The sequence below is a fragment of the Penicillium nucicola genome (assembly GCF_028828085.1).
Source record: "Penicillium nucicola strain IBT 29836 chromosome Unknown utg000001l, whole genome shotgun sequence".
Taxonomy (NCBI): Eukaryota; Fungi; Ascomycota; class Eurotiomycetes; order Eurotiales; family Aspergillaceae; genus Penicillium; species Penicillium nucicola.
Genome location: NW_026643125.1, coordinates 2,057,469 through 2,074,773, shown reverse-complemented (window position 1 = coordinate 2,074,773; position 17,305 = coordinate 2,057,469). Strand labels below are relative to the sequence as shown.

General features: G+C 46.9%; 8 protein-coding genes across 8 annotated transcripts; 2 read left to right on the top strand and 6 right to left on the bottom strand.

The window, feature by feature from the left end:
- Nucleotides 1-182: 182 nt before the first annotated feature.
- N7511_000791 (alpha/beta hydrolase) lies at nt 183-1,133 on the top strand (the record flags this gene model as incomplete). Its single annotated transcript, XM_057123216.1, has 2 exons — nt 183-316; nt 365-1,133. 2 exons carry the CDS (start codon nt 183-185, stop codon nt 1,131-1,133), a joined length of 903 nt encoding a protein of 300 aa, XP_056988949.1.
- Nucleotides 1,134-1,222: 89 nt separating this feature from the next.
- On the bottom strand, nt 1,223-3,620 carry N7511_000790 (uncharacterized protein; the record flags this gene model as incomplete). Its single annotated transcript, XM_057123215.1, has 5 exons — nt 1,223-1,360; nt 1,412-2,183; nt 2,236-3,050; nt 3,108-3,529; nt 3,593-3,620. The coding sequence occupies 5 exons, from the start codon at nt 3,618-3,620 to the stop codon at nt 1,223-1,225; spliced, it is 2,175 nt and encodes a 724-aa protein (XP_056988948.1).
- Nucleotides 3,621-4,585: 965 nt separating this feature from the next.
- On the bottom strand, nt 4,586-6,181 carry N7511_000789 (uncharacterized protein; the record flags this gene model as incomplete). The annotated part of the gene is made up of 1 exon (XM_057123214.1): nt 4,586-6,181. One exon carries the CDS (start codon nt 6,179-6,181, stop codon nt 4,586-4,588), a length of 1,596 nt encoding a protein of 531 aa, XP_056988947.1.
- A 324-nt stretch (nt 6,182-6,505) lies between these two features.
- On the bottom strand, nt 6,506-7,381 carry N7511_000788 (uncharacterized protein; the record flags this gene model as incomplete). The annotated part of the gene is made up of 1 exon (XM_057123213.1): nt 6,506-7,381. The coding sequence occupies one exon, from the start codon at nt 7,379-7,381 to the stop codon at nt 6,506-6,508; it is 876 nt and encodes a 291-aa protein (XP_056988946.1).
- Nucleotides 7,382-8,193: 812 nt separating this feature from the next.
- On the bottom strand, nt 8,194-9,847 carry N7511_000787 (uncharacterized protein; the record flags this gene model as incomplete). Its single annotated transcript, XM_057123212.1, has 3 exons — nt 8,194-9,323; nt 9,401-9,514; nt 9,574-9,847. The coding sequence occupies 3 exons, from the start codon at nt 9,845-9,847 to the stop codon at nt 8,194-8,196; spliced, it is 1,518 nt and encodes a 505-aa protein (XP_056988945.1).
- Nucleotides 9,848-11,435: 1,588 nt separating this feature from the next.
- On the top strand, nt 11,436-12,799 carry N7511_000786 (uncharacterized protein; the record flags this gene model as incomplete). Its single annotated transcript, XM_057123211.1, has 5 exons — nt 11,436-11,762; nt 11,831-12,151; nt 12,200-12,325; nt 12,390-12,559; nt 12,616-12,799. The coding sequence occupies 5 exons, from the start codon at nt 11,436-11,438 to the stop codon at nt 12,797-12,799; spliced, it is 1,128 nt and encodes a 375-aa protein (XP_056988944.1).
- Nucleotides 12,800-13,488: 689 nt separating this feature from the next.
- On the bottom strand, nt 13,489-15,091 carry N7511_000785 (cytochrome P450; the record flags this gene model as incomplete). The annotated part of the gene is made up of 5 exons (XM_057123210.1): nt 13,489-13,651; nt 13,706-14,328; nt 14,393-14,516; nt 14,590-14,686; nt 14,746-15,091. 5 exons carry the CDS (start codon nt 15,089-15,091, stop codon nt 13,489-13,491), a joined length of 1,353 nt encoding a protein of 450 aa, XP_056988943.1.
- A 1,023-nt stretch (nt 15,092-16,114) lies between these two features.
- On the bottom strand, nt 16,115-17,031 carry N7511_000784 (sulfotransferase family protein; the record flags this gene model as incomplete). Its single annotated transcript, XM_057123209.1, has 3 exons — nt 16,115-16,678; nt 16,724-16,893; nt 16,941-17,031. 3 exons carry the CDS (start codon nt 17,029-17,031, stop codon nt 16,115-16,117), a joined length of 825 nt encoding a protein of 274 aa, XP_056988942.1.
- Nucleotides 17,032-17,305: the final 274 nt, after the last annotated feature.

The window sequence follows — 17,305 nt, the reverse complement described above, 5'->3', positions numbered from 1 at the left end:
ACTGTCTTGAGAGAATTTGACACTAAGTCCATAAATAGTAGCTTTGCCATTTCCGGATTAGAGAGGGGCAATAGCTCACTCGTCAATTCAGAGAAGTAACCTGTTCTCCTCTGCAGAGAATCAATTTACTTTCTACATCATCGACCGAAGCGTTTGATCAGTGTGTTCACACACGGTTCGCTATGATGGCTGAACAATATCAACACATGAATGGGGTTCCTTATCTCTTCTCTAATGATTCGACGGCCTATCACACTGTCGACATTTGCGAAGTGAACACATCGCTCAAAGATTCAATTCCCCGCTTTTGGTTAATGTGAGTAATATGGAACCTTTGACGAAGCAAGGGCTAACCTCATGCTAGCTACATTCATGGAGGGGGCTGGAGCGACCCCAATATACAATCCAACAGTTTCCGCGATATACAAAGCGAGCTTTTGAAAGAAGAAAAAGTTCTGACTCATATCGCTGGTTTCGCCGCTGTCAACTACCGTTTGTCTGGTGATCCGTCGGAGGGGCGCAACGCGCGACACCCTGACCATCTTGAGGATGTGCAGCGGGCTATTGAGTTCCTCAATTCTCGATACGGATTTGAAGACCGGTATATTCTTTTCGGGCACAGTGCAGGAGCTACATTGGCATTTCAATTTGCCGCCGAGCCCGAATCTTCATCAACTCCAAAGAAGCCGCTGGCAATCTTGGGGGCTAGCGGTATTTACGACTTTCGAAAACTGCTGAGCTCCATATGGCCGGTCGTTGAGTATAGAGAAGAATATTTGCATATGTTGGAAAGCGCCTTTGGACCAGGGGGCTATAATTATTCGGAAAACAACGAAGGTCCCGATGGTTGCACTTGGGACCTTGCATCCCCTGCGAAAGCAACGACATATGGATCATCGTGGTCCAATGCACAATTCGTGATGTTGGTGCATTCTCCTCACGATGAACTCGTTCCTTTGGATCAGTCTACGCAGTTTGAAACTGTGATGGAATGTTCTCTTCCCCCCGGAGCGGTATGTCATACTCGGTTTGACTTGGCTGGTTCGCATGATGATGTTTGGAGAAAGCCAGAAGAGATAACCCCTCTCATTTCGGAACTGGTCATGTTGCTGGTAGAAAAACAATATGTTTAGTTTTTAGGATGAGAAACGTCCTCGTGGAAATTTTCACTATCTTTAAGGAATTGGTACGCCCAAGTAGTCTTCATATTGGGTCTAGAAATCTACCTTCGCTTCGTCTTCCACTCCTCTACAATTCCACGGTACGCCTTTGGCGTATAGACACTTGTAAGCTCATTGAAAAACCCGCCACCCATCCGATACGGACAGAGACCCAGATCTCGGAGAAGCATGTCATTGTACTGGTATATGGTCAGTGTATGTCTGAAAATGGGGCAAGGCAGAAAACTAACAGTGAGGGTATCCACACCAGGGCCAACCCCAGTCAAACCTCCCCAGACCACATCTTCTGAGATATCTCTGTCTATTTCATTGCGAGTCAGCCCATTGAAATTGAGGGCATCGTGATTTTCATCGGCACTTTTGGAACACTTGGTATTATCTAGACCACCCGTGAGAAAGGCAGCTGCCCATAGCGCCTGAACTTCCGCCACAACAGCAGTGGTAGCTGTGAGAACAAAGCCCAGAGCAACAAAAGATCGGTCGCCTTCTTCAACAAGTTCTGGAGCTACCATGCGACGGAATAGTCGATATGGGCTGTTTTCAAAATCATCTGTTGGCGCCGTGTCATTGAAGACCACATCCTTTGGCGGTTTACTGTTCGGCCCGAAAACCCGCCGGATGCGAGATGCAGACACTGAATCAATATTTTCCCAGTATTCAATCAGCCTTTTTATTTCGGCGTCAATCTTGATATCTTGGCCGACATCCGTGTTCGTAAGGATAGTTCTCGGAACTGGACATGAGAGTCCCAATTGAAGGATCAGTGACGGAGGCGAAAACTCTATAGGAACAGTGGGCTTCCATCCCGTGGCTTGAATAAGAAGATTAGTCAAAGGGATAGTTGTACCATCAGCTAGAGTGATGACGACTCCATCGTTTGAAGACAAATCCCCAGAGACCGACTCGATCACGGAACGGTGAATGTGTACATTTGGTGCACGTACAGCGTCCCAGAAGCCACGCTGGTTGGCAATTCCCAATGGGGCTCCACAGTAGATTATACTTGATATGTCAGTAATCCCATCAGAAAGAGAGGCGAAATTGAGGAGCTTACCTGTTCGTTGGACGGAGCCGCTCCATCTTCCCGTCATCAAGAGCACTGCTGTATCCAGCGAACTCTGCCCACGACTTATCAAGTGCCTTCCAGAATCTTCGCACAAAATATCGGCCTATCGGATTCCCGTGAAGAATACGGGCTAGCCATGAGCCCTCCGTTGTAAGCTTCCAACCCAAGAAATTAGACGAGCGACGAAGGGTAAGACGTTTCGGTACCAATGGTGTACACGGGCTGAGGACGCCCACAAAACGCGTACTGGCGACTTTGTCACTGGCTATACTCTGGCCATTGGGCATATTGGAGCGAGGCGGGGACATCCAAGCAGGTCCGGAACCCCCATCACGAATGATCCAGTGCACCTGCACCGGCTCAATCGCATCAGTTTCGTCTAATCCCCTCAAATGAAAACTAGGGTCTTTTGAGTGAAGCGTTGCAAACATGTGGACAAGATCAAAGGAAGATTTTGCACCGCCGTAGATTGCAACCCGCCGGGGTACACGGCTTGGTCTCGCGCTATCATTTGATGAACCTGCCTCCCCCGATTGAGCATCTTGTTCCGGTATCGGCTGGTAGCCCAAATTATCACGGCACCATTGACCGACTTCTTTGGCATGGATGACATGGTCTGCAGAGGCAGAGGGCTGGCCACTTGCAGGTGAGAAATTCAAGATATTCGGCACGGATGTCAGTCCTGGTGACAGGATAAGTTTGTCGCAGATGATAGTTATAGATCTTGTCTGCGAAGGTTGTTCTGGGTGAATGACTATTCCCAACTCCCATTCCTTAGTTGGCAGGCGGCTGATTTTGGTCACCTGTTTGTTGTCCTCTGGTTAGATCGTATAATTTTCTTTCTCCTTGAGGTGACTAACCTGCCAATTGAACCGCATGTACTGAGGCAGGTGCCACTTATGACTCCAGGCTGTGAGATATCGACTCAACTTCCACCCTGGAATGAAGCGATCCTCCACCGGAGTGTCTTGATTTGTCTGCTCTTCGCCCTCGACTTGTTCCATGGCCTGCTCCGACAGAGGCATGTCGCTGAACTCGTACAGACCCTCCGAGTTTTGGCTCAGTAGATTTGGATAAAGCCGCTCCTCGGCCCATGTTCCCCCAAGGCTTGACCCAGATTCTAGGAGAAGAAGCTCAGTTTCATCTTGTGTTGATTGAGAATATTTCGGTTTCTGGAAGGATTCGGGGACCTCGTCGGTATTTTGGCATTGCTGGTGGTTGTTTGGATAATTAGGGTCCACCACTTGGAGGTATGTTTTGGCAGCAATGAGGCCGTATAGTCCTGGAATGAAGAGATTGTCAAACTTATCGATCTCAATAACTTGAACGTATTAATTTTGCATACCAGCACCAACAATAACTACACGCGGCATTTTGAGAGGCCCTAAGCGTAGCCTATGTGAATGCTTCGGCCGATTGACCACGATGATGAGACAAGAGTACTGGGAGCTTCCAAAGAAACAAAAAGTAAAGCTTTCACCCACAGCTCCCCATATCAAGGACCTAGGTATGGGCACTTCCGGAATTACCTTTAATTTACAAGCGTAAAGTACACCAAGGTGCAGCTTACCCCGAAAAGCGTACAGTGGAACAAGGCTCTCAAATTACCGTATAAATACCATACCATACGTTGATTATTGTAATTCAAATACAGAGCCATGAATATTTCTATACCGAGATATGGGCCTCGGGGAACCTCGAAATACAGTTGCCTGGGTGGTAATGTATGGATGGATACCAGGTAAGGTTAGTGATTTCCCAAAAATATTTCAGTTGGTACCTGAGGTACGGCAAACTCCAGAGGGTAAATGAATCGTTGTGATGTATCGAGCGCCTCGTGGGGCCGTGGTTGCAGATGTGCAGGGGCGAATATACGCAGGTGGCGTCAAACAATCTCACGTGCAGTACGTAGCTAATCACTAGTTGCATATGCATCATAGAAAATTTATATTTACCTCACTTTTGGTTTACTGTATGCAGCGCGGCTTGCCCCTCCAGCCACTAAACTTACTTTGTTTTGTTATCTTCAGGAGGAGCTATTGAGCTTTGCATATACATGTGTCATTTTGAGATGCCCAATGCATTTCTAGAGTATCATCGGGTACCTAGTAGCCAAGGATGCAGGAGGGTCATCTTAGAAGAGCCGAATATTCAGGTACAGCTAAGGTACAGCTATTGAGGTCTACAGGTTCTTGTCTGTTGCCCGCGGGGTTAGATAATAACCCACTGGTTGGAATTCTAGCGGATATCCAATTTCTCACAAACCACAATAACATGTAAAATTTTCATAATAATATAGCTTGAAAATGTTGAAACTGAGGATCTAATCTAGTTCTACTCAATCTGTAGTAGACAAACCACGTTTCTTGGTCAGTCGCACGAGTGTCTCCTGGATTTCTCTTCCATAGACCTGACCAATGACATCCAATGGACCCACAACAGATGATCCCTTCTCCCCATCACTAGATGGAGAACAAATCTGCGAAATCTTGAGACCAGGGTCATGAAGGAACAGGGTAGAGCGTCCTTGGTCCTCACTCGTAAAGATTCGCGGTGAGGGAAACACGCCAACCAAAAGGGCATCAAGACCATGCCGTCGCTCTTTCAGGCGCTTGAGAAGCTTGTCTGCGCGGTCAAAGATTCTCCATTCAGCGATATCATCTACCTGAATCAGTAAAGGGCGACCACTCTGCTCGCCCTGCCCATGTCGAGACTTGGTAGTTGCCTGATGCAATGCAGGATACATCACCTCAAAGACATAAGCCATTAGTGCAAGACTGCGAAGATCTTTGGGCCTTTGGCTATCACCAGAGAGTTCCAAGAATTCTCGCCATGCTGCCTGATAGGGACCAATCCACTCCAGCACAAATAGCATGTCGTTCACATTCGGTAACTCTCTTCGATCAAGCACACATAGACGCAAAAGCTGAGTTGCGGCTATAGTGCCTGAGGTGACTTCTACCTGAACATGACCGCCCCGTCGACCGACTTCCTCAATGATGGTTTCTTTCAACAAGGTTGCGACCTGCCGATGCCGGCGATCAACCAGTCTGAACCACTCTTCCACGTATTCGAAGCTCACAAGTCCTGCTTCAAGAAGCTCCAATGGGTAGCAGTAATACTGGAGAGAAGGCACATCCAGTCTCACAACAATTGGTCGAGAGCCAGCTACGCCCCCTGTGCTAGCTGTAAGGGCCAGGCCTGCAATAGTCATCGCCATCCGTGCGCATGTTTCAAGCTCGTAGAAAGTTGGAGCCGTACTGTATGGCAGTGGGGGGATGACTGTCTTTGCAGTGTCATTGGACGTGGATAGTCCATTTGTAGGGATGAATCCTAGCAGGCGAGATGAGAACAGGCATATGCCTGTACTGATTGTGATAGGGCGATAAAGACCGTTGGCGGAGTCCTTCAAATCATTTGCTTTGATATTGGATGAACGGCAATTGACGAATTGATCCAAAGAGGGGCCAATTGGTGTCTGTAAATTGACTTGAGCGAACACAGTATTCACTGTAGTTGACTTCGTGTTTGGAGGCGGTTCCAGTCGCTCCATGAAAGCACATCTCTTGTCATGAAGAACAACCGAGGAGATTTGGTGCTCTCGGGCCTTTGTGTACGAGCCTATCGTACTGAATTTGGTTGTCGGAGTAAGCAGAGAGTGAATCTTTGAGTAGGCTTGTATCACTCGGGCGTGAAGTTTGCCGGAGGATTGCTTGTTCCCCTGGTCTATAACATCTTGAAGATAAGAATATCCCAAGACATCTGGGATCAGTCTATCATCGTCGAGCTTGTGGTAGGTCACACTAGACTGATATTGGTTTTCACGCAGGACGGCTACCAGTGTTGAGTTGTTTGAATGAAAGATCGGTTGGATAGTGGCATCCTGATGAAGACATGGGTCTGCCTCAACGATACAGTGTAAGATAGGCGCCATTTGTCACAGATGAAAACAAAATTCGAAGATGTAAATTTTGCTCAAACGATCACAATTGACGACCTGGAGAGTTTGGAAAGTTTCAGTCTGCATGTACAGACACTGTAGATCTCTCCAACTCGAAGGTCAAGGTACGGTATGAAGATTTTGATATTTTGATACCTCCTCTGGGGCTTTACGTACAACTTAGCATCAAATTATATCTCGCATGTGGCCACTCTCCTCACACCTGATATGATGGGCCTTGAAATTTGACTGCAGGTCTGCAATACCCAAAAAGACTTCCAATTGTCTCTCATTCAACATCCACACGCTGCGGATACGTTAATGCATTGGGTGCACTACCCAAACATTGGGCTCCACATACGAACCGATCTTGGAGACGGGGTCATATCGGACAGGGACCAGGGCACGGGGAATAGGCACTTCGACATAGGTCTCCGACGAGGTCGCCGTGGACGACGCAGCTAAGACAGCCAAGTCACACCCTGTCCAGTCTTTCCATTGATCTTCATGCGCCGCAATTGTCATACTGCGGGGAGCAATTCGAACAATTTGGCCACCATAGGCGAGGTGTTTCCGCAGCCATGGATCATACGGGATACGACCCTGAGGATGCGCTTGATCATCAATTTCCCAATGCACGTACTCCTCCAAAGGCACCATGGGATGCTCGCTCTTCCTGGTTGGCCGCAATGGGACGACCAAGGCTTGGAAGTGGGCCCGACTAGCGAGCGATCTCAAAGCCTGGATCAAGATATCAGCCAGCCTGTGCTGTCGATGAGCAGGGACTACTGTGACACCGAGCGCGGACAGCAAATTGGGGGGCTGTCTATGGCCGGCATGGTAGTTTTCAATGCCACTCTGCAGGACAGCTTCCCATCCACCATCGGGCAAGTCGTTGAGTGGACAATATACTGGTATCGAATTTCCACAAGCCACCACAGATTCGTGTTTGTTCCCCACATCTTTGTGGAGTATCATCAGCTGGTAAGATGCGAAAAACGGAATCGCTGTCAATTGTGACCAGTATTTTTCTGAAATAGGCGTCGATGTAATGAATTGGGGCCAGAGAGAGCTCATTGGGTGAGAGGGATCAAAGAGGGAGTTGTACATGTCTGGCCGAGCTGCTGCGGTTTCGAGGAAGAATCCCGGAGGCAGGCTGATGCCCAGAGACTGCTGTAGATCAACACCTGCCATCTCTAGCTGTATAATAGAAGCCGGCGAGAAAACTCAATTTTGTCAAGGCAGATTATCTATTAACCAGAGCTCACAAGCGGCTTTTTGGTCACCTAGTCTGGCCTCTTTGTGATGCGTATGATTGACAGTAAGAGCAGGACAGTCCCGGTGGATAAACTGTCCCCAGAAGTACATGCAGACAGCTTCTGGTAGCCTATCCCGCCAACTTCCCCAATTTTCCGAACGTGACAAAGTCACTGATACCAGCATATTCCCAGTGCGTTGGCGGCAGCGGAGTTGTTCGGTGTCTGAAAGCTAGTGTACTGTAAGCGCTCGGGCGTGAAATCGGACATTATGCAGCAGCATCTCGCTTTGCATGACCCCGCAGAGATAAAGGTCGATCCCTTAGTATTTACATACCAGGCGGTATGGATGACGGTATCCGTGGTTTTAACGGAAAGATAGTAGAAGTAAGTATGGTATGTAACGGCTGTAATTATCACGGTATTGTTACGCCTTCGAATAACCCGTATCAATGGCTCACAAGGATCTAACTCAAAGAATGAGCTGAGAGGTGAGAGGTCGAATATCTAGAAATGCTGGCTGAGTCGCATTGTCCCTTACCAGACCACACCGCTCATAGATAGATAGCTGGACATCCAACTGGAGAATTCGAGCCCTATCATCAATCATGATTGATTGGAGCGAGGTGAATAACAATATTCAAACCAATGGGTTGCTGGGGTCATCGATTCAGAGTAAAAGCTTGATTCTCCGAATGCCATTCTATATTTCTATAAATGTTCAAATGCTCACTAGCAGCAACCAGGTGCCTATACATCTGATTCCAATAAAGGACGCTCGGCCTCGTCTAAGTTACGGTCTTGTATCCGAATTGAGGTTACTGCCAGCAGAACCGTTATAAAGAAAAGTCCTGCCGCAATATATGGCATGCTCAACCACCCAGATCCTAGCTCAAAGCCAATTTGCATTAAACGGGCAAACAGTGGACCGGCAACGAGCCCTCCGATCGATTTGGCTGTCGCTGCCACGGAATGCAGGGATGCGATCTGATCCGGCTGCACCAGGGATGTTGCGAAGCTACTCATCGCGGTGTCAAACCCAGATCCCAATGATAAGAATGCCAATGCCAGCATGTATAGCACTGGACTGCCCGCTGTAGCAATAGAGAAGTATCCGAAGACATTGAAAAGACCACTCGCTTGGCAAAGTTGTTTCGCTTGGGCTGTGACGCTGTCGCGGCTAATGCGGCGAATGAAAGTTGAGGCTGCCGGCATCAGGATGAGATACGTTATCAAGCTTGAACCTTCACGTATCATGAGAACAAGGCTTGCCAGTGAGTAAGACCATCCATATTTCGTGGAAGAATACTGTAGCAAAAAGTAGCTCGAGGATTTCGTGATACTAGCTGCCAAATTGACAACTATAATTGGGACCATGTTTCGATTCTGAACAATGAATCGTGTACATTGGGCGAATCTTTGTACAAAATTGCCTTTTTCTTGTGTGATACGTTTTCTGGTGTTGTTATCATCGGATTCTCGTGGTTCTGCATAGCCCAGAGTTTCGGGTAGTAAAAATGATAGAGCCTGAGCTACGGATATCATCCCAATACTGAGCAAGAATGGAGTCCAGGGAGAGCTCAATGCTACCAAGGCTGCACTGGCAGGCACAGCAAGTAGCTTGGCGACAATGAAAACTGAATGTAAGCGGAGCAGGGCAACTGCGCTGAAGAAGAATAATGTCAACAACGGAACAGATTTCGGTATCAAATCCCCATACGGAAGTGAGGTGTTGATGAAAACTGACCGGTCGCGTTCTTCAAAGACATCCATCACCATCACACACATGATGGAATCAATAACCGGCTCCCCGCCACCAATGGATCGCAACAAACCGGATAACCAGACAAGGCGCAGCGGAAAGACGTCTGACCATACACCTACATATTTGAATGACAGAATTAGCCCTGGCGGTTGATATGTGATATCCTACGGCAAGAACCTGAGTCCAACTTACACACAACACGGGTCCAGACCTCACTGAGGAGCATCCCCAGTGTGCAGAGTTGTAAACAAGGCTTGCGTCCCACCCGATCTGCAAGGGTACCGTAGGCTACAGATAGTAGTATGCCTGCTCGAAAATTTGATGAGCGAGTAGCTCAAAATAATGATTCAGTACATTCAACGTACTCGGAAGCGCCTCAAATGTTGTTTTCCATCCATTAATGCGAGCGAGCTCACTCTGAACCAAGGCGCCTCGACATCTACCGTCCTCTACTGGATCCAGATGCAAGGCACTGTCCCAGTTCATTTTGCGGCATATTATGTCTTCAAAGATTTTGGTCTGCGGTGGGACCGATAAAAAGATGGCGAAATTGATGAAGAGAATCAGCAGTGAATTCAGTACCATCACTTCCCACTGCTTCGTAGTCCTATCCATGACGGTCGGCCTGCTGTCTGTCATTTTGGACTACGTGTAGGTGGTTCTCAGGAGAGTGAAGAAGACACATTCCGGAAATGTGGAAACAGCTCTGACTTTGAGGGATCAGATCACTGAGTATGTGACTATTATCAACACATGCCTGGAGGGGGGGGGTGCGGGGGCGGAATGCACCAGTGATATGCTCGTGTCAAATCAAATGACCAATAGTCAGTTGACTCTCACCGGCCGCTATGCCGAATTCAGTGCGCTGTTGTTAGCGCCCGTTTAACGGCCTGACGCAAAGGCGGGATAAGATCGTCACCATCAGCCAATGGACATCAGATAGGATAGATTGTCTGTGTTGGACGAGGCTTGGTTCACATGAAACAGACTCAACACAGTCCCATCTTCGATGATGAACGTGTTTTTCAGGGCAGACTTCACAACTCCGGAGGCAGAACGGAAATTCAGGCATCTGCGTGAACGGATGCGCTAGCCCAGCGGTGAAGATGCGAAGAATCTTGCAGGTGAGTTTGCAACGTGGGTCGTCGCACATAAGACAAGGTGATCCCGGGACCCCCACATGGGCAGTCTTCGACAAGGACACATAGGTGCACCTGCACCCTCCTGTGCTTCTTTCAGGGGCAGTTAGTCATGCGTGCATCCCATGGGACAACACACAGTTGTACCGTCACAAAATGTGAAGGCGGTGTAGAGTCATGTGAGCGGTCAAATAAGTTGTCCAGGGAGTAATCGAATCGAAGAGAGTTGGTTCAATACATAACTATATGTATGTAGCTGGTACGTTTCGCTGGGTCAATGACTACGGGCGGCCCACGGACTAATTCGCCCCATGTACTTTTGGGGCAACCTTGCGGGGTAAAAAACAGATACAACTTTACAGCGTAACGTTAATACACAGCCCGGGGCACACATGTGTATCGTGGTAATACATTCCGTATACTTGCATTTGTTCACGGCTCTAGCAAGGTACTGTATTGAGGATATAAACTAACACGAAAACTCAATCTCTGATTCCAATCCATCACCTCATCCTTGCATCTGTGTTAATTGTGTTAATCCATTGTTCCAATAATGATTTTTCTTCTCGCTGCCACTGTGGCAGTCGGAGTTCTCTTCTCGACATGGCGGATCTATCTGTGCCCATGGTCTCGTTTTCCAGGCCCGAAACTTGCAGCCCTCAGTTATTGGTGCCTACCTTCACACTGGACTATTCTATCATCAGCTAACTTGGGTGTGGCTAGGTACGAATGGTACTGGGAAGTTTATCGGCAAGGAAAGCTCACCAGCCACCTGGAGGATCTTCATAAGTTATACGGTGCGCAGCTTGCTACTTTGAATGGATCTAGAAGAGGCTTGAAAGGTTCTTGGCTAATTCAAAGATTCTCTTGTAGGCCCAATCGTTCGATACGGACCAAAACATATCCATTTCAATGATCCAGCCCTCTACAAAGAGATATATCGTCGAAACCCTACTTATGCCAAAGACCCTGGGTTTTATGGTACACCTCAATATTCCTCTGCCTTCCGAGAGACTAATATCGAAAAACATTCTATTCGGCGGCATACACTATCCCAAAGCTTCAGCCCAGCTGCCGTCCAAAAACGCATGCCGATGATCTTACATCACTACAATAACGTCATGAAAAAGCTCACCGGTCTCACTGAGGCGGGACATACCACGATCAATGTCTTCAATCTGAGCCGCTCGTTCTCTGCAGATGTGCTGTCAAATTTTGTCTCAGGTTCCGCCTTCGGGTGCATCAATGAGGATGAGAAGGGATTTGACAGTGGCTTTGTTCGTGCAATCCAATATAGCAGTGACACCTACTTTGAAAACCGTAACCCGTTCTTGCTATGGTGGAGGCAGCTAGCCAAACTGTTGGGCAAGAGTATACCATCTGCGGGTGGGAATGAGAAATTGGACGAATTATCTGTGAGTACTGATCGTCCCGTAAAATCTCTTGTGTACTGTGCAAATCCTGACTGGCTCGTTCCCGGTAGTTTTCAGATGATTTAGTGGAGAACTATCTCTCAAGAAGAGACGGATTGAAACAGGGCGAAGACAATTCAGTGCTTTCTACCCTCCTGAGCTGCAACGCTGGAAATAAAACCCAACCCCTTTCAAAACGCGAGCTTATGGCGGAAGGGAGAAGTCTTCTTGCTGCAGGTGTGAACACTATTGGATTTGCTCTATCAAGCACACTGTTCTATATTGCGCGGGATGAGGAAGTTCAGCTTTTTCTGCAAGCGGAGCTTGATGTTTACGAGTCTCATTTCAGGCAAAATGCGTCTCAGCAGAAAATTGCAGAGCTGCCTTACTTGGTAAGATTCCTCATACTTCTCTTGCTGTAAGATGACTTTTACTAACAGTACTTTGCACCGAAGACCAGCTGTATTAAGGAAGGGCATCGGCTTTCAGGAACTGTGAATGGTCGCCTACCAAGAGTTGCTGGGCCGCAAGGAGTAAATATTGGAGAACATTTTCTTCCAGAAGGAGTACGTGCCTACCTTGATTCCTAGTCAAGCTCACAATCAAACTAACTATGTCAAAAATTACCAGACGGTATTTGGAATGAGTAATAAGGCATGCCATATGTTGCCAGAGGTGTTTGAAAATCCCGAGAAGTTTATGCCCATGCGATGGATTAACAATGATGAGTCCAAGATCCAACTGATGACTGCCAACCTTCACCCATACGGTCGGGGACAGAGACAATGCTTAGGGGAAAGGTGGGATATTAATATTTTCTAAGAAATGATCAACAAGCTAATAGTTTTATTTTTAGTGTCGCACACAACATCATACTTCTTTTGATTGCCGGAATACTGAAGAAGAACACCCTGACGATTGTTGAACCAGAGGCATTTGTTCGGATCTCTACTTTCGAATCATTGCCACAAGGAGGCCGTATCAACATTCATATGCGACCTCGGCGAACTGTTGCCCTGGATTCCTCAAATTTAAACTAGACCACATGATATAGACTAAATCGCTATCTGTTCATGTTTGGCGTGATGATTGAGGATTTCAAAGCCTCGTGCCAATGTGCTGTGCAATGCGTAAATGGTCTTGACTATTGAAGACTTGAAATATTGTGCATTTCAACAGTCTGAGTCTATTAGTACATAGAATGTTCCAAGACAATCTCAACTTGTTGTATATATATTTGCTTCAATATCTCACAGGTATCACATTGTTGAGATTTATGGTGGCCGGCCATGGTTTATGCCATGAATGAGCCATGACGGCAACCGCAGTGATTCATCACCTGGGAAATCTAATCAGGACTAGCTTAAGGCAGAGTTTTCTGGTATATAAGGAGATTCTCACACAAATGAGAATCGCCAGACTTAAACACCTCGGTAATCTATTGTTAGATTATCTATATTGTATGGTCGTACCAGTCATCATTCCTACTTGCATCGTAGCCTTTCAACACACATCTCTTTCCGTGATTTACTGATATAGTATGATCATTGTGCTTGTCTCCTACATGGCTCTTCGCCTTAGATCATTGCAATACGATATGTTTATTTCGTGATCTATATGGCCTCTATCCAACAGACGTAAACGAAATCGTATCGAATTTTCGTTTTCGTACATGCTCTCAGCGATGGAACACCACTTGAGTAATAGCCCTCAGAACTAATCACCTCACTCAGAATTTTCTCTTTCTAATGGTCAAGCCAGCCGCCATGTTTGGCATATGGCTTGAGCCATACCACTCATCGTCTGGGCGGCTCACAGGCTGAACCTCGTAGTTCAACAGAATGAAAGCCATCAACAATTTCAAATGCTGCGATGCAAAGAACCTTCCAGGACTAAAATGCGATAATTAGTATCCATTGAACTAGGACTGTGAACAGCTCACTCACCATGCATGTTTCCCCACACCAAAGGCAAGGAAATACTCGCTCGTCGTCTGCATGCTGACCTTCCTAGCCTGCGTCCCGTCATTTCCCTGGTAGAAGCGACGTGCATCGAAGTCATCTGGCTGGGGATAGAGATCTGGGTCATGATGAATTTGCCAAATCGGCACCGCACTGACTGTGCCATGCTTGAGATGCACGCCATTCTTAAATCGATATCCCGCGGGGTCCATTATCATTCGCTTGCATTCCAAATTGGTATCAGTATTATACCGCAGGCTCTCTTTGAGGAAACTTTCAATTAGGCCCATCTGTTCCGTGTGGCCTTTATTCCACCGCATCCATCGAGCGCCCTGGGCCTGATAATGCTTTTTCGACTGAGTAACCTCGATGGACTCATCGGAAGTAAATATTTTCTCGACTTCCTTCTGCATGGCACTCCAGTACCCAAGTTGCTGGGACTCACAGTGTAGCAGTGACCAGATAGCGTGGGTAAATGCAACTGAAGAGGTGCGGTTGCCGACAAAGTTTAGCGCCAAAAGCCTTGTTACTAGCATTTTGGGATCCAACTCAGCGGCCGCTTGGGGGCTTTTGTTTGCCTCGACTATAAGAGCTTGAAGAAGGTCGGTCTGATAAATGGTATTATGTCAATGATAAGGCATCGCGTACTCGCAATAATGAAGTTTCTCTTACCGGTTTGCTTGAATCTGGCTTGGGTCCAATCATTGACTTCCTCCTCTTGATATCATCCTTCAATATAGAGTAGATTTTGTCGCGACGAGCTCGATTGTGGCGAAGGACATAAGGGGCAAAAATTCTGCAATTATGTCTGGAATTAATGGTCTTTTCACATATCCAGGCGGGGAAACTCCAGTTTTCTAACTACTCACGGACGAAGAAACCGAGGGATCATCCGCAGGATGGTGCGGCATCTCACTACCTCGGGGGTGAAGTTAATGATGGTCTCAATATAATCACGATTTCTGCCTGTTTCTTAAGCGTTTAGCAAACTCATATCAAGATCGAGAGTCAAGGTTAAAACTTACAAAATTCCGGTCCCACATAAGCGCGATTCACATCGCGAGTGATGATATCCAAAAGGCTATAGTAAAGGTTTGGAATTGTCGTCCATTGAGTAGGGAATTTCCAAGACGTCGCAAAAGACGTGGCGACCTCATCTGCCAAAATTTCTACCTCTCTTCCTCCACTCAGTGTACTTCGCAGAGCGCCGAGATGAAGGGGGTTCTTTGTAAAGCGATGCTCGAGAAGAGTATAGGGTGTAAGATCAAGATGCTCAAGACCAGACGTAAAGGACACTCGCTCCTCTGGGGCTGCATTGTATTGGGGGATGAGTGGGCTTGGAATGACATAAACAAAAGAAAACGAATCCATCAAAGAGGGCACTCGAAAGATTTGACCGAGTTTGTTGTGCTGCCATTGCCAAATTCGATGTTATTTTCAACCACTGGTATTGGAAAAGTCCATGACTTACCCTTTGATAACCTTCTCTTATTGGAACATCGCCATGAGCTATAGAGTCGTAGATAGCTCTTGCCCGGCCAAGAAGACCTTTTGGAACTCCCACAACCGGAATGTCTCGATCGAAAGGGACATGAAGAAGCGACCAAACAACGTAGGAGGCGGATAAAATGCAGACCAGCGCGCACGATACTGCTATTGAGGTCCAAGAGGAATGTGTCTCGAAAAACGAAATAAGGCTGGAAGCTAGCATAGTGCCGAATATGTATATTCAAAAATGTGAATGCTATTTCCAAAGTTGCGAAACTGGTCGAGTCTCTGGTTGTTGAATTGAGCACCTGCCCATTGTTGAGTAATAGGACAAAGAGATCCCCAGGTGTGCATCCCAACCTTCGAACCGCATTTCAATATTGTAATACCGAGAGTTTCCGGACATTGTAATATTGGGTCATCAGTACCAAGGTATTGTAATAAAATACATGTATGCACTGGTATTATACGACCGACTACTACGTACACGACTCCTCCCCAGTCCTTAGGTAGAAAGAATACGAGCAGCAATCAAACAGCAGCAAAAAGACAAAGCAATGATCAGACGCAAGTCTGTAGAGATTTAAGCAGCTGGTGGTGTCATTTCTATCTCAATTCAGACCATCTATTGCTATATTGCTCCATTGCTTGATAAAGGCGATACGCCTCCCACCGTCTTCCCTTCCCTTCCCTTCCCTATCTCTTCCCCTTCTCCATCCAAGTAATCATTCCCACCCATATTCCAGGACAAGTTTGGTCTGTTTCCCATCAATGGGCTCACCAAAGGACCATGGTCATCAATATCAATCAAGCAAATGGTTCTAGTCAATGGAGCAGCCGCTCACAAGCCCACCACTGCTTCTTTCATTCAGCTTGTATCGCGGCTCCAGACACATAGTAAGGCAACTAGCCAAGCATGCCGCCTGACCGAATGTACCAGATCCCTCCCAGAGGGAGTGCTACCAATCCGACGATTTTGACACCATTTTTAATCACTCGCCGCCATCTGTTCCAGTACATCAAGTTATGTGTTTGAACGTTGCTTTCGCCTGTACAAACGTGCGGGAATTCCTTAGCTGGAACAGGCAAGTCCAAAAACTCACATAGAGGGTCCCAGCTTTGGGATGGATGCCACTCTAGCAGCCTGTCTTTTGGAACCACGCGGCGGACCAAGGCATAATGTTCATCAAAGAATTGAAGGAATGAGGGGGAAGAAGACGCTTTCCAAGGGACATTCCCTTTCGACATGACACGCATTATACGGTTGAAAAGCGGCCAGTAAAAGGCAGAATGTTCGTAATCGACAAATGAAAGAACGGTCCATGATCTCCAGGATATAACCTTGATGAGAGTGTTCTGCATTGACCGTAGCCATGATTCGGGACTTCGGACTGTAAGAATCACTTTGGAATTGGGATAGGCTTCAAGAAGCTCCTCCACAAAAAAGCAGGCAGGGGTATCAGCGACAGACTGAAAAGTTAGTACGTACTCAACTCTTCAAATAAAATAACTGACATCATATTCTCCGAGCATCTGGTCGAAGTCTTTCCCCTGGAAAGGTTTTCCAACCCCGTCAAACTTGGCTTTCAGAGCCTTGAGCCATAATTCCATATGTTCAGTGTTGAACACTATGTCTCGAAAGTGGTACGGCTTCAACCCAAGCTCCTTTTGTGCCACATAAAGGGCTAATTGAGTCAGTAAGCGATGTACAGATAGCTGGTCTGTGACTTACAACTCGTTCCCGTGCGACACAGTCCGAGAACTAGAATCTTCGCTGGTCTTGAATCCGGAAGAACTGATTTGCTCTCATCAAGAAGTGACATTTTGGGCGATTTCAAGAGGTAAGGAAGCATACAACACTTACTATTGAATCAATTGTTCAAATACAATGGGTAGCACGGGCAGAAAGAACAATACCGCCTGACGACCATCATCAGAAATCTTTGTTTTCTTTTTACAAACTTGAAAACAATCTGGTTCACTCAACACTCAGATATCCTCATACTAGCGTGTACAGGTCACATTTCTGACAATTGAAACATTTTGGTAACTTACGTACTTTGGCATCACGCCCCCGGGGCCTGATGTACGAGGAAT